At 36.9% G+C, this 16,177-nt stretch overlaps 1 protein-coding gene across 4 annotated transcripts in view; it reads right to left on the bottom strand.

Moving 5' to 3' along the window:
• Nucleotides 1–6,191: 6,191 nt before the first annotated feature.
• tmem260 (transmembrane protein 260) overlaps nucleotides 6,192–16,177 on the bottom strand; it is a 39,887-nt gene continuing 29,901 nt past the window's right edge. For all 4 annotated transcript variants that reach the window (XM_012969480.3, XM_002933742.5, XM_004917225.4 and 1 more), the window contains exons 8-17: nucleotides 15,168–15,208; nucleotides 14,695–14,781; nucleotides 12,788–12,899; nucleotides 11,019–11,191; nucleotides 10,637–10,808; nucleotides 10,064–10,212; nucleotides 9,101–9,277; nucleotides 8,951–9,004; nucleotides 8,756–8,846; nucleotides 6,192–7,145 (exon numbers count right to left, since the gene is read on the bottom strand). In XM_012969480.3, coding sequence (XP_012824934.1) covers nucleotides 6,876–7,145; nucleotides 8,756–8,846; nucleotides 8,951–9,004; nucleotides 9,101–9,277; nucleotides 10,064–10,212; nucleotides 10,637–10,808; nucleotides 11,019–11,191; nucleotides 12,788–12,899; nucleotides 14,695–14,781; nucleotides 15,168–15,208 — 1,326 coding nt within the window. In that variant the 3' untranslated portion in view covers nucleotides 6,192–6,875. The remainder of the gene's footprint in view (nucleotides 7,146–8,755; nucleotides 8,847–8,950; nucleotides 9,005–9,100; nucleotides 9,278–10,063; nucleotides 10,213–10,636; nucleotides 10,809–11,018; nucleotides 11,192–12,787; nucleotides 12,900–14,694; nucleotides 14,782–15,167; nucleotides 15,209–16,177) is intronic.

Below are 16,177 nucleotides of genomic sequence, written 5' to 3' on the forward strand. Positions count from 1 at the left end.
AATGGAGAGACCTGTACAGCACATACATTAATGCTTCATATGTTGCTGGTGGACCTACTTAAAACATTTCAGTCAGTATTTATTTACCCTTATTTTTCTCTTCTACTCTGCTACATGGGATCTGTTATCTGGAAACCTGTTATCCAGAAAGCTCCAAATTACAGAAAGCCACCTCCCATAGACTCCATTTAATTAAATATTTCAAATTTTGAATGATTTCCTTTCACTCTGTAATAATAAAGCAGTACCTTGTACTTGATCCCAATAATATATAGTGAAGCCTTATTGGAGGCAAAACAATCCTATTGCATTGATTTAACATTAAAATGATTTTTAGTAGACAAGGTATGGAGATCCAAGTTATAGAAAGTCCCCATAACCAGAAAACCCCTGGCCCTAGCATTCTGGATAACAGGTCCCATATCTGCATTCATCATTGACTTTGTTATCAAGCCCACCGCTTGGTTGCTAGGGTAAATGACTGAATGCCCATAGCAGCTAAAGAGCACTATAAATAGTGGAGCGTTGCAGAATAATAAAAGTAGATTAATTAAAAAGAAGAGACCGAAAGCAGATTTTCCATTGTCTAAATCCTTCTTGAACATTTAATGGAATCAGCCATTTAAGTGTGCAGTCCTTGGGAATATAATTGGAGTACATGAAAAACTCAGTGCATACATGTTTACTTTACTCAAGGTATGGGAGCATCTGCATTTGTAAATACATATGGAAGTCGGCTCCTTTCTGCCCTATCATTAAATAGCCCAGCAGCATTATACCGATATATTAAGATATAAAATAACCTTGCAGTGCAGGTGATAAGTTCAGAATAAATGAACAGTACATATGAGTGGTCATTGTCCGGGTCCCAGGTGTTGGTAAGAGTATCCTGTGCTGTCAGCAATGTACATGGTCTCGGGAGATTTAATTAATTCCTTCTTAGCGGAACTACTCACACGGCAAGGTACCATTGGGGAGATGCTACTTTATTACTAGTTTAAATGAACCTGTATTGTTACTAGGGAAGTGAGGCAAGTGATCCATGTGGTCATGTCTTCTTGCACTATAAAGTTGTCACTATGCAACCGCAAGATGTAAATTAATTAATAGCTGAATATCCTGCATTTCTAAAGAAAAAAAAGACATGCCTTAGGAGCATTAACTGTAGATCCTGTAAAGGCAGAGGCTTCCCTTGAGCCTCCATAGGGCACTATGATATTTAATATAGGTGCCTTAGTACAAGTTGATGCAGGTATAGAAACATTATGGGGCTGATTTACTTACCCACGAACGGGTCGAATGGAGTCCGATTGCGTTTTTTTCGTAATGATCGGTACTTTGCGATTTTTTCGTATGTTTTGCGATTTTTTCGGATTCTTTACGAATTTTTCGGATCCAATACGATTTTTGCGTAAAAACGCGAGTTTTCCTATCCATTACGAAAGTTGCGTAAAAAGTTGCGCATTTTGCGTAGCGTTAAAACTTACGCGAAAAGTTGCGCATTTTTCGTAGCGTTAAGTTTTAACGCTACGAAAAATGCGCAACTTTTCGCGTAAGTTTTAACGCTACGCAAAATGCGCAACTTTTTACGCAACTTTCGTAATGGATACGAAAAACTCGCGTTTTTACGCAAAAATCGTATTGGATCCGAAAAATTCGTACAGAATCCGAAAAAATCGCAAAACATACGAAAAAGTCGCAAAATATTCGTTTTCAAGTCGGAACTTTTCCAATTCGGGTCGGATTCGTGGGTTAGTAAATCAGCCCCTATGTCTATGTTTGGCTCCAATGTTTTCTTTTGTAATCTTGCTTTTTCAAAATATGCTGTCATGTACAGGTTTATTTTGCTGTGAAAGGGTGGCAAACTGAAATTTGACCCAGTGGGGTCCAGGACAGGTAAGGCTGCTTGCCTTGAACCTCCATAGTACAAGTCTATGCAGGTAAAGAAACATTAGGTGGGGGCTGCAATGAGGCTGTGAACACAGAGTTCTTACAAAAACAAGGTCCTTTGCACTCTCCATTATCCACTACTTCATTGTACATTTTCTCACAGGAACTATGTTTTACTTGCAATTTGCTTGCTTTCAAGGTCAAAACCCCCAAATAGTTGACCCCAAATATTGTCACCATTGGCATCATCTGAAATGCTGAAAGCAGGTAAAACTAAGTCCCTGTGAAAAATGTATAATAAAGTAGTAGAATTCTTAAAGGAGAAGGAAAGGCTAATAAAGAGTTAATCTCAAGCTGCAGGCATACCTTCAGTTGTCTCAATAGTGCCCTTAAGTCTCCCCATATTTCTCCCGTTCAGATGATCAGAAGCCTCATAGGGAAAAAAAACCACCGAGCTCTGTAAAGAAAATTCCCATAATGCCTTGCTCCTGCAGACTGCTGTACATGACTATGAGACAGCTTCCTACTGATTGGCTCAGATCCACATTCCTAAGGGGGGGGGAGGGCGTTCTTAGCATTCTTGAGGGAGGGCGGAGCAGGAGGGGGGAGAGAGCTGCACAGACTCTGGCACAGGAAAAAAAAAACAAATCCTGTTTCTTTTGACAGAGGACTTATGGCTGGTCTTACATAGACCTTTCTGATAAAGCCTACTTAGTTTTTACCTTTCCATCCTTTAATAAATCAGATGTAAGTCAATGTAGGACTTGCCAGACTGGGGTTGACTTTGCTGAAGTTGGCCAGTTTGAATGTATGGATAAACATTGTGACTATGTTTGGCTACAACATTCCCTTTATAATCTTGCTTTCATATACAGGTTTCCTTTGCTGTGGAGCACAGAGAAAATAGACCCTGCGGGTGCTCTTCTGCTCCTTGGCAGGTAAGGCAATATCTGATATGTTTTAAAAGGGCAAACTGTACCTGACCATTTACTTCTATAGAGCTCCAGATGGAGGCACTGTTAGGGTGCAGGTTCTACTGTTAGGGTGCAGGTTCTACTGGCCTTCACATCTACATTGTTCCTGGATATCTCTGCGTCTATGCCTAGTCCTCAACATTGACCTCTCATAATGTTTTTACCATCTTTGTCCTTGGATGGATTTTGTATGATTGTTGCAGTATTGTATCCTTAATGGATAATCATTTTTGATAAAACTGTATCTTTCCATTGTCTGAAGAGAGATGCCCCTTTATGGGGTGGTTCACCTTTAAATTAACTTTTAGTATAATGTAAACATTGATATTCTAAGACCATTCTCAACTGGTTTCACTTTTTATTTTGTATGGAGTTTTGGTTATTTAGCATTTTGTGCAGTAAAACTGGAGAGTTTGGTATTTTAGCAGCAATCAGGTTGCTAGGGTCTCTAGAAAAAAGGCAGTAGTTTTAAGAAGAGATGGGATTATGAATAGGATAGGGCCTAAATAGAAAGATAAGTAATAACAAGTAACAACAGCAATAAAATTGTAGCCTCACAGAGCAATAGTTTTAGGCTGCCAGGGTCAGCGACCCCCATTTGAAAGCTGTAAAGAATCAAAAGAGGAAGATAATAATTCAAAAACTATAAAAAAATAAATAATTAAAACCAATTTTAAAGTTGCTAGGAATAGGCCTTTCTATAACATAACATAAAGGTGAACCACCTCTAAGTCCTGCTAGCTACCAATTACTGACAGGATATCAAAATAAAGGAAATTGCAGGAAGGAAAATGACACATAAATGAATGAGAACATAGCACGTATTTTTGGGTCAGCTCATTAAAGTTAATTAGATACCATGCTGCTAATGTAAGCAACGCATAACTGTAATAATAAACATGTAACACATATACTTTCTTGCCACATTTTGTCTTATAATGCAGTGAAAATATTCTCTTTTGAGCTGCAGTGTGATCGCACTGCCTTAGTAGATCCCCATTCTCTTGTCAATAACATCAGATGATGTCTTTATAATGCAAGAGCAGCCCAAAACTGCAAAAACACCAATAATGAATTTATATCCCCATTGCTGGTGTATATCATCTTTTAGGGCAATGACAGACGTGGAGATTAGTTGCCCACCGTAAATCTCATCTACGGCGGGTAAGTACAAAATGCTTTGCATTTCATTTAGACACCTCAATCCTCATCTGCCCAGTTGTCCCCCTTTTTCTAGGTTTATGGTTATTATATACTCTTGCCATAGTTTGTAGGGAGAATTCTTATTCAGGACTTTATCTGCTGGTGTTCAGCCACTGCATGGAAACACAGTTAGAAATGCCCAGGCATAAGAAAAAAAGTACATTGTGCAGCTCTGTGTCAAAATCTGTGCATAAGGTATATTTGTTACATGTATTCCTTTTTGGGATTTGACTGTAGGCTAATAAACATAATTAAGTTCTTGTAAATAATTAACATCTAGGAAACCATTACAAATTCATATGGTTCCTGTTGCAGTCCTTATTCAGTACTTATTGATTTTTATTTTATTTGCAGTGCTTTGGTTTTTATTTTTTAAGCAAATTTCTCTGGGTCATGTGATTACCTTTAAACATCCCCCCCAGAAAGGGGCAGGAAATAATTAAATCTACAATGGTCTCTGTGCTAAGGTAGCAGCTGCTTCTCAGCTGCCTTGATCAAAAACACAACAACCTGTCAGCATGAAGCTCCGTTTTCCAACCAAGAGTTCCATTCTCCTCCATTTCCCATACCATTTTTAACATTTTGCGTGCCAGAGGGGATATCATTTTAATGCACGCCTGAAGGTAAGAGGTCGCTCACAAATGCATTCAGAAAAATAAACACCAAGTGCACCTTTAGTTCTTTTGTTTTTAACATATATTTTATCTTCTCCCCTACGGTGAAGTTACTTTTAAGTCCCTTGCTTGCCGTAAAAAGTCTTTACCAATTAGTACGCGGCGACTCCTACATGTATTTTTTTTCATTTTAAGATGAGCAGGAGACTAATAATGCTGTGATAAAAGGGCATAAGGCACCCAGAGCCAAGGAGGGATTAATGAGCTCCTCCATTTATTTGTCTTCCTAACAGCTGAACTGTTACAACTATTGACACTCTTCAAAAGGTTCGGCTCTGAACCCTGTCCAGGCTCTGCAGGCTCCAATGGACATCTTCAAATTTAGAGAAAGGCAGGGCAAGAGCTTCCCCTGTGTGATGCCAAAACCAACAAAGGACCGTGGATCAGGTAATGAAACTTCAGCTTTTTACCCTTTGAGATTTATTTACTGGCAGCTGACAAGGGGCAAATTCAGATCGAATTGTGCAGTCAAAGCCTTGTCAAGCCTTTAGAGGCACCCTTGTCTTGAAGCACCTTCATGACTGGCATTTCTCTCAAAAGCCCTCGGCACTGGTCCTTAACAGCTTATGACATCACAAAGGACACTCCAGACAGATGCCTACATGGCATCCTGCAGCATTTTAAAAGAGAATTAGTGGTTTTAATTATGGTCGTAGTATGAAAGGGAACCATGCAAGCTCCACAGGAGACCTTTGATCGGGCCTTTTTGCTAGTACAATGCCACGGAACTGTGACTATGCCTAGTAAGGGGCCTTTTCTTGCTGAATGACTCACCAGTGATCTTTGAATGCAGACAAGCTTTAGCCCTCCCTCTTCATTAGTGAGCATTTCTATACAGGGCCTATACAGTGCTTGGAGTCTAGGAGCTATACAATTGGGGGAAAAAGAATCCCTACAGATTCTGCTCTCTACTTAGGAAATGCTGAAGGACTCCAAGTGACTTTATTCATTAAAACAGGTTGGTATTAATTAACTGTCATAATAAAGTAAAGAACTATTATTTGCATTTCTGTTGTATGGTCTTTTTAGGAGTACATATAAAAAAAGATGCCTGAAACAGAAATTCATTTAACAGAGCTTCAGAAGTCTCCTTTTTACACGGAGGCAGCAGGAGCCGGCTAATTATTAGGACCAGATCAAGAAGCGAACAAATAGAGTACAGAGTAAATATGAAACTAATTAACCAAAAAAAAAAAAATCCAGTTTACTTGGCAACAACTTCATGCAACAGAGATGAACAAACACCACATCAGCTTTGCTTGTTTGCTATCCATCTACAATACCAGAAGGCGTACCACCAAGTCTGCAACACTGATCATTACGCTTAGATTAGCAGAACTTTCTTAGCAGGAAACCTGTCGTTCCAGACATGTTGGTAAAATTGTTATCGAAAAGCAAAATCGTTACCAGAAATAAAATTTAGCTAATAGGATTTAAGTCTGATACTGGAAGTGTTTTTGTACATATTTTATTGTATCATACAGTAGTATAAAAATACAATAGTTCCTGTCCCCTTGCATATGGTAATGGGAACACATTTGGATTGTGTGGAACACATTATGACATTGTTTGAGAGGTTTCGGTTAAGTCTGTATTGAAATCACAGCATTTCATTCAAACATGGGCATACATCTTTAGTTGTGGGAAAACAACCAATCAGAACTGTTGTGGCTGCATCAGAGAAGCCATCTGTCCACACTACTGTGGGCAGAGAGAGAGGGCAAGAAAGCTATGCAATGCTTCTATGACCAGAAATGGAAGCTAATTTAGCTCTGCAAGTAATGCTAAAGCAAAATAACTCCATTAATTACAGTGAATGGCAATATTAGGAATACATGATGGAATTGGCAATACTACAGTTTACAGCATAATTTTTTAAACCCAATAAGTTTCCATTTCACAGAAAAATCAATAATAAACATATACTGACAGCCTATAACATTGTTATAATTCAGATTCAAATAAGGAATTGCGTAATACTATTTAAAATCTAAATTTTAAAAAATTTACAACAATACTTTTGCAGGGAATTTTGTACAACTGCTCTGGCAAATGAAATGCTAGTTCTTCTTGGCAAATAGTCTGTTGCAGGCAAGGCTAACATAAATACTGAGAAATGGGCAACAGTTCTCTTTTATTTGTTTGCTTTCGTGTTGCTTTTAATCTTCTTTAATCGAACAAGTTCTTCTTTTAAATATGTCACAGCTTGGAATATTGCAGCCCTTTGTTTATCCTCAGGCGCCTTTTTCACATATATGGAAAAATACTTGATGGCCTCAGTTAGAAGCGTTTCTGGGTTGACATCTGCTCTTTGCTGGCGTAAGAGTCTTTCACAGGCAATAGCAAAATTTTTGCTCCAGTTTACTGGATGGTTATTGTGTGACGTTATAATCTCTTTATACAACTGAAATACAGGTTTGGAATAAAAATTACACACAAGTCATACTTAAACATTTTTAGGCAAAAACTATACATCCATCTAACTGATTCCAGGACAATGGCTTTAGACGTAAAGCACAGTAGAAGAGTAAGTCAACTTCTAATTAAGCAGACTGGCTGCATCCATTTGATCTTTTTGGGAGGGGGTTGGATCTATAGCTGTTTCTAAGGTTTCTATTCCCCTTAGCCAGACAAAGGTAGTTCAGACTCTGCAGCTTGTAAGCTCGTCATATTATATCTTCCCCTAACATTCTGCAGTAACTCAAAACTCACTCTACAGCTATTTACCCCACAGATTTTAAAGAAATGTAAACCAGCATATAGAAGATTAATTTACCCTTAGGGGCCCATTTACTTACTCACGAACGGGCCGAATGCGTCCGATTGCGTTTTTTTCGTAATGATCGGTATTTTGCGATTTTTTCGGAAAATTATCGCGACTTTTTCGTTACCAATACGATTTTTGCGGAAAAATGCAAGTTTTTCGTAGCCATTCCGAAAGTTGCGATTTTTTCGTAGCGTTAAAACTTGCGCAAAACGTTGCGCCTTTTAAGTTTTAACGCTACGAAAAAAGCGCAACTTTTCGCTCAAGTTTTAACGCTACGAAAAAATCGCAACTTTCGGAATGGCTACGAAAAACTCGCGTTTTTTCGCACAAATCATATTGGTAACGAAAAAGTCGCGATAATTTCCGAAAAGTCGTAAAGGCGCCGAAAAAATCGCAAAAAATACGAAAAAGTCGCAAAATGTTCGTTTCCAATCGGAATTTTTCCAATTCGGATTCAAAATCGTGTCTTAGTAAATCAGCCCCTTATTCTTCTGGGTACACAATATATTGTCCATAGAAAATAATTTTCTGTATACATTATGAATTCTTAACCAACACATTGGTTATATAATATTAAAAAAATCTTACCAAACTGAAATATATATACTGTTGTGTATATATATATATATATATATATATATCAGTGAATATTTCCCATTTACATATTTTCCTTGAGCCACCATTTAGTGATGGGCTGTGTGCTCCCTCAAAGATCACCTGACAGGAAATAATGCAGCTCTAACTGTAACAGGAAGAAGTGTGGAAGAAAAAGACAGAACCCTGTCCATTAATTGGCTGATGTGACCTAGCATGTATGTGTGCCTTTGTTTTTTATGCACCATGAACTGTATGAACCCAGGGGGTGGCCCTTACTGCTTAAAGAAATACTGATGCTAGAAATTTTTTTGCATCTATCATAAGATTGTCTTTGCATGCTATTTATAATATTGCCTTAAAAGTATTTGCCTAATGCATTTACATGACCTATTTGAGGCCTGTGTTCCTATATGAGGGGGCTGCCATATTTGTGCAGCAGTAGGACATTAGGATTAAAAGCCATAACCGACATGTTGAGAAGAGACAGTTAAGTTGGAAAAACAGTCAGGTTTAGGAACTTCAAGTAACAATTACTTACAGCAGCCCTATCAGGGAAAAACCTTTAACATGCAGCAATTTTTAATGTACATTCATATTGTGAAGAGTATTTTTTTAGTGTCAGTCCTTTACACAAGTGAACATAAACTTACCTTATAGGAATAGAAATAGAGTTGATTTTTCACAGAAGGAGATATATGAGCATTGTCTGCCAGGTCAAATATAAAGAATGCTGTTTTTGTCCTAAAAATAATACACAAGTTAAAAGAAGGTAAGAACTTTGCCTATAATACATCAGTGTGTAAAAAAGTTACACTGGTGCTAAATGAAAACTAAATGAAATATACCGAGCTTCCCACATTTCTTCATTTGCTACAGATTCCCAAGAAGACGCATGAAACCTAAAGGAAAAAATCATTTTATTTAAGTAGAAAGAAATAATATTAAATGTGGAATCAAACACCAAAACATTGGGCCATATGATTTCTGAAACACACCTTCCGTGCTCTTCTGTCCAGTTATATAGGTTCCTTGTAAGCTTGATCCATTCCTCTGCATCAAAAGGAGTACTTTTAGGGACCAGTTTCTCGCAAGCTCCCCAAGGCCATAATGAATAACTTTTCTGCCATGTTGGATCCCCTTCATTCACTCCTATGCAGGAAAATATTTCTTTACTGTAGTAAAAAGAATATAATGCAAGAAGTTTAAAGAGTAACATTAAATTCCCACAAAGAAGAATCTTAGTTTGATGTTTAGATCAGTTTATAGATGAATAAAAATTAAAATTAGAGACATTAAAGCCAAATTATTAGGCTATAAAACACTGACTGCTGTACCAACTTGAACAGAAGATGACACTATGGGGCAGATTTATCAAAATGTGAGTTTAAAGCTTAATACATAAAAACTCACCAATGTTCTATTCATTCCTATGGGATTTTTATAAGTGTATTTATCAATGGGTGAAAGTTAGAACTCACCTTTTCTTAAATAAGCTTCTGAAAATCCCATAGGAATGAATAGAACATGGGTGAGTTTTTATGTATTAAGCTCAACACTCACATTTTGATAAATATGCCCCTTAAGGTCATCATCTTTTCAACAGCATGTAAGCATGCCTAGTATGCACAGTGGCGCGGAGCTCTCTAAGCCAATGCAATGCCACTGACACAGGTGAGATGGCCATACAGAAAGATATGGATCTATAATGGCTAGTCATCATCAGTTATAGCCTTTTGCTTTGTCAGCCTTTAGGTGCAGATGAAAAACCATATGGGATCAGACATATGAGGAAGCAAGTAGAAGGCAGGTAGGGGCAGGTAAAAGAAACACATTTCTTCTTCTTATTGTTCCGTTTTATTTAAAGGTCTGTGTTTTTATTGTAATCATGTAAGCCACAGTTATGTAAAAAAGGCAGTATACACTGACATTACGCTAAAAATGTGTTTGGAAATGCTTACCGTTCATTTACTTTGAGAAAATGATGAAGGTTAAAGGTTGTTGTCCCATCAGCAAGTTTTGTTTCCACTGGACTCCACTTGCTTCCAGGAAAAATAACATTGGATATGTGCTTTGCAAGACTGGGTACATACCATGCATATGTCATCATCTGTAAATAAGAACGCATATTGCACATTTACCAACAAAGTAGGCTACCGAGGTAACTGTCAGAATGTGGTACTGAAGTACAGAAATACATCTTTTCACTTACAAACATAAAAAAAAATCATTACAAAATAAATATTATTCAACAAAACTTAATTAGCATTAAACAAAATTTTCTTCTATTTACATTGGTGCCACTTTGTCTATCTCATGTGTTTGAAACACACAAGCATGTATTAATTCCTGGACACCAGAGACCATCCTTCCCTGTTCCTATTTTATTATGGCACTGAAGCATATTGCTGGAAAAATTTAAACAAACAACAAGCTAGCTGTGAGCTGATGTAGGTACTTCTAAAATGGCAGTGAGTGTTAAAAGGCCACTTGTTTCAGTAATATATATATTACTAGTGCAACAATGTTCTTACCTCTTGGTCTACCAGTGCCAAGTCAGGTCTGAGTCCTTCACAGTAATGGAGATAACGCAATGAGTTGCCTGGCAGGTCACCTCTTAGTAAGATAACTGAACCATTTGGCATTGAAAAGAGAAGATTTCTTGCAAACTGATCTACTATATAATTGTTGCTTTGATCACAAATTCTAAACAAAATAATAAAACAAAAAAGCGGAATAAATATTAACATGCTTTATTATGTTCTGAAACATATAAAACCCTAAAGCAGTTGAAATGCCAGAAATCTGGCTTATTATTAAGAGATACCACAGATTATAATCACTGTAAATAAAAAGTATCACAAACACTGACACTATATATAGAAAAACATCAATTAATTTTAAAATATCATGTACCTGTAATTGGTTCTAATTTGGTTAAAAATAACCACTAGGGCACAAATCCATTCCATACACTGAATAATGTCCCTTTTGTTAATTTTCCTCTTCAGAATGTTGGTCAAAAAGGCCATTCCGAGGCCTGCAAAAAGACTAATAACTATATTGCTCTGCATCCAAAATCTCTCCACCTAGGATAAAAAAAAGTATATTTAAATATTCATTTTCCATTTCAGATTTAAAGGAAACCTATATAGGTCACTATAATATTTTTTGCATAAAAACACTCATATGTGAAACTCTGCTTCATCTAAGTAAACCATTCCTATAAAAAATATACATTTCTATTAGTATGTGCCATTGGGTAATCCTGCGCTCACACACAAACTAACAGCAAACATACTTGCTAGTTTATATCAGCCAATACATAGACAAAGCACTGTCTAACATTTTCCTGTTACAGAGCTGCATTATCTCCTGTCAGGTGATCTCTGAGGGAATTAGGTAAAATATATAAAAGGGCAATGTTTATTTATTTATCAATATGGCAATATTCTTTAATAAGCCATTTATTATGATATACAGTACATGATATGTTTGTTAAGTAGTCACTCTGAAGGTTTTCCTTCAAGCCACTGAGGCTTGCCCCGAATTGTTACTTTTGCACTTACAAACACTAAGGGGCTGATTTACTAAGACACGAATTCGAATCCGAATTGGAAAAATTCCGATTGGAAAACGAACATTTTGCGACTTTTTCGTATTTTTGCGATTTTTTTCGGCGACTTTACGACTTTTCGGAAATTATCGAGACTTTTTCGTTACCAATACGATTTGCGTGAAAAAACGCGAGTTTTTCGTAGCCATTCCGAAAGTTGCGCAAAATCTGCCGATTTTTTCGTAGCGTTAAAACTTGCGCGAAAAGTCGCGCCTTTTTGTAGCGTTAACTTAAAAGGCGCAACGTTTCGCGCAAGTTTTAACGCTACGAAAAAATCACGATTTTGCGCAACTTTCGGAATGACTATGAAAAACTCGCGTTTTTTCGCGCAAATCGTATTGGTAACGAAAAAGTCGCAACAATTTTCCGAAAAAATCGCAAAATACCGATCATTACGAAAAAAACGCAATCAGACGCATTCAGCCCATTCGTGGGTTAGTAAATGTGCCCCTAACAGTTTAAAGTGGAAACCCTATTTAGCTGGCTGCCATGCAGTTTGGATTAATATTTGTTCAGTTGCCTAAAGGTTATGTCACGTAAGGTATACTGATTTTCATGATTCTATTGTATTTCCAGTTTACCTAGATCAGAGGACAGTGTTTCCGAGCATTCACATCTTGAGTGTTTTATAAAACTATTGTGTAAATTTAATCGCTTGGAGGCACATTTATCAACATTTGAATATTCATCGTTTTACAGGTTTTTGAAAAAACAAATAAACTCATTACCACTAAAACCAGAAATGCCTAGTCATTTATCTGAATATAAGAAACACAAATGAATTAAAATGCGGAACAAAAATGAAAAGACCACAAAAATATCTTTTTCGATGTTTTTGTTTTTTCGTAGTCACAAAACAAAACCTGTGGTACCATGTTAGCCAGTGGCAAAAATAAAAAAAAACATCTACAAAAGTATTGATACTACTACTAAAGAAATGATACCTATATTGGCTAACAATAAACACATATTGCAAGCTTTCGGAGCGCTAAGGCCCCTTTATCGGGTAATTTTAAGTGTAGAAATATGTCCCAATTATACATTATTATTACCGTTAAAAAGTACTTACCACACCGAGGAAGAGTGGCTTAGAGATATCTAAATTTGCTCTCCAGGCAAAGAATAAGGAATAGCAAAGGAGCATTATGGTGAATAAAGTAACCACAGAGGTCTTTTTGTCCCTGTAGATGGAAATATCTTTTCAATAACTTAATTTTAAACATTTAATGTTAACACTATATGACATTTAGATAAAGTCCTCTCAGAACAGTTTCAATCAGCCCAAATTTCCCAGTACCGTGTCCAGGAAAGCTGGGAATTAGTACCTGCCTAATTCAAAACTCTGGTGACAATGTTCATATGTTCATATTACTTCTTTTTATTTAGTTTCATTGCTTTTCCTTCCAACTTAAACTTCCCTAGCCACCCATTTCAATGTCCAAATACACTTTTTGTAATCATACACACCGAAAGTTTCTGCAACACCTATCACATTGAGCTACTTCCAATAAAAGCTCTACAATTGGAGACAACATCCTCCCACATCCTTTACCCATCTCTATGCTACTTTTACTTTATGCCTGGGATCTCCAAACCCTGGTCCCTTACTCATACTTACTTTGTCCTTGTTATATTTCTCCATTGTCCCATCCCTATGAGGCTTCTATCCATCTAATCTTATAAAGATTACCACTCTTCCCTTTGCCTTTCTCAAAATTCATTTTCACCCATGATCTGTTCTGCTTAACGTTACTTATTATCTATGTTGTAGCTAAAACCTTGCATTATACAGGTAGCATTGAGACTCATTTCACTACCCCTTCCTATATAAAAACCACATTTAATTGCTCATTTGTGCCCTCATCTTATCCTGTCTATATTGTTACAATATTTTCTTATCTGACTACCCCTTTAGTATATCTTACTCTTTGCTGCTTGAATACTCCTACTGGCTTCTTCAGCTTTAAATCTATATCAAGGCTCACCATTAAGCAAAAAATAAATAAATCTGATTGGACTCTGGACTGGGACCTAAATCCCCTACTTGCACAGACCCACCCATAAATGAAGTCAGCCTTACAGTTTGGGGAAGTCTTTCCTAAAAATGAAAGAAGCAGCCTTTACACTACACTAAAGGGATTTCTGAAAGTGAAAATCTTTTATTTACAACTTTCCTCAAAGTTCTCTAAATGCCCCCATATATGCTGATAAGTAACCATCTACCTTTCTTCCTGCTGCAGACTTGGTGATTATCAAGCATGCAGACATGGACTCATGATTAACACCTTTAAAGGAGAATGCAAGTCAAGATGTAAAAAGCATACTGCCCAATAATCCTCCTATTGTTTAGTAAAAACGCCACACTTTTGGCTCACCTAATCAAATATTTACTCAGTCACACTTACTTCACATTTTCTAGAACAGGCAGCCATCTCTAAAAAGGTATTCTCCCTTCCTTTCCCTCCTTGCTTCATACTGCACATGTGTTTCATTCCCTCCCCCCCCTCCCCTCTGGCAAATCCGCTTCTGATTGGCTGGTGGGCATGTGTAGCTCAGCACAGGAGACAGGATCAAGTTACACACATGCTCAGAGAATAGGAAGGCTGCCACTGGCAGCCTACAGAAAGGGGAGAGAGATGTCACTGTAGTCTTCACACTGCTATAGGCTGCCAGCACCATATCTCAGAGAAGCAAGCAGGGATCTGGGAATTTAGATATGCAGTAAGTACTTAAAAAGAATGCCTTTAGACTTACTTTTAATTTATATTAACCTTTCATTGTCCTTTAAGAAGTCCCCACTTTATTTAATGTCATCCAGCAGCTGAAGCAGGACATAATTTGTTTTATTTTAAGCATTTTACAAAGTAGGCATCAAACTAGCTTGTGTCAATGAAAATGCTTTAAAGTGATCAAATGACAGGCGCGCGGACAAAAAATTTGAGTCTCTTAAAAACTGAATGATAAAATACTACATACCTAGTTCCAAAGCAGAAGAGCAATGCGAGAAGAGCAAGGACTTGTGCTACATAAGTGAGCTCTGTGTTCATATGACTGATCTGGTTACTGTATTAAGGAAGAATATAACAATAGTTTTAGTTGATTCATGGTTTTAAACAAAGTTGGGAATTTTTTTGTTGATATAAAAGGTGGCTCAATTTTAGATAAATTATGTTACTAGATGGAAATGCAAAAATGTACTACAAACACACAATATATTTTGGTCAATATTTTATATGGTTTAGATGACTGGGATTACACTTGTAAAAGGTTGAAGAATACTAAAACCCAAACCATAACATGCCTTGGTAAAAAAAAAATTTTTTTATCCATACACATGCATAGCCACTCCTACAATAGTTAAAAAAATATCTCACTTTTAATAATCACAAAAAAAAGACCAAAAGAAAATGTAGAACGAAATAGTAGTAAAAAGTTATTAGTTTACGTACATTAACATTCCCATCATACCAGGTCCTGTCTCCGATTTAGCCTAGTTGGAAAAAAAGCACAGTTAAACTACAGTAGGTACAAAATCAAAACAAAAACAAAATGCACGCAGCATAATTTTGTCAGAAAGTCATGATAAACTCTTTAAATAAGTAAGCAAAAAATACATGTCTGACATTTGCAATTCCCCCCCCCCCCCACACTAATGATGGAAGTAAACAATGGTTACCTGTAACACAGACAGAGAGCAGTGTACTCAAATAAGGCAGTGTTCCCCGAGTTCATATTGTTGAAAAAATAAAAGAAAAAGCTACCAAATGTTACAAACAAATTATTTATTTGGTACACCTCTCAGTTCATCTTCCGAAGAAAGAAGAATAATTAACTGATTTGGCAGGACACATGATCCACATGGCCACAGCATCCTGGTCCTGAGTCAGAACCATAAATACGGGCATGTGAATTGGCATATAAGTACCGTAAAATTCAGCATCTAGATAAAGATATAGGTGTATACACACACACACACACACACACGCATGCATGCATGCATGCACACACACTATAATTTTGTTGCTGCATTTCCCAAAAAATACTGCTTCTGCTCCCATAACCTGCAACTATGTGAATATTGCAATGTTTGTGAAACTATCAGTAAAATACTTTTTCAGGGGACTTTTCATGTATTTCTTTATCCATATTCCAACAGTCCCACATCACTTATGAATATAAATGGTTGGCATCTGAAAATGGTTGGAAATACATTTGATTCCAACAAGCTGGATATTATATTATCTTTAAAAAGAGAAGCATGTGCTTTGTTGCTGTCCCAATAGGACTGGCTTCAGGTTAGTTTAGTCTTGTAAACATTACAATTGTCCAATTAGCTATAGATTGGTTCTAATCCTGATTACTTCAAAGCTGCAGGAACACTAAGGAAACAAAGTGATTACAATGGATGCTCAGAACTCAGAGAGAGCACAAAGAAGCTACAACTCCCCCACCATGGACT

The sequence above is a fragment of the Xenopus tropicalis genome, chromosome 8 (genome assembly GCF_000004195.4).
Source record: "Xenopus tropicalis strain Nigerian chromosome 8, UCB_Xtro_10.0, whole genome shotgun sequence".
Classification (NCBI taxonomy): Eukaryota; Metazoa; Chordata; class Amphibia; order Anura; family Pipidae; genus Xenopus; species Xenopus tropicalis.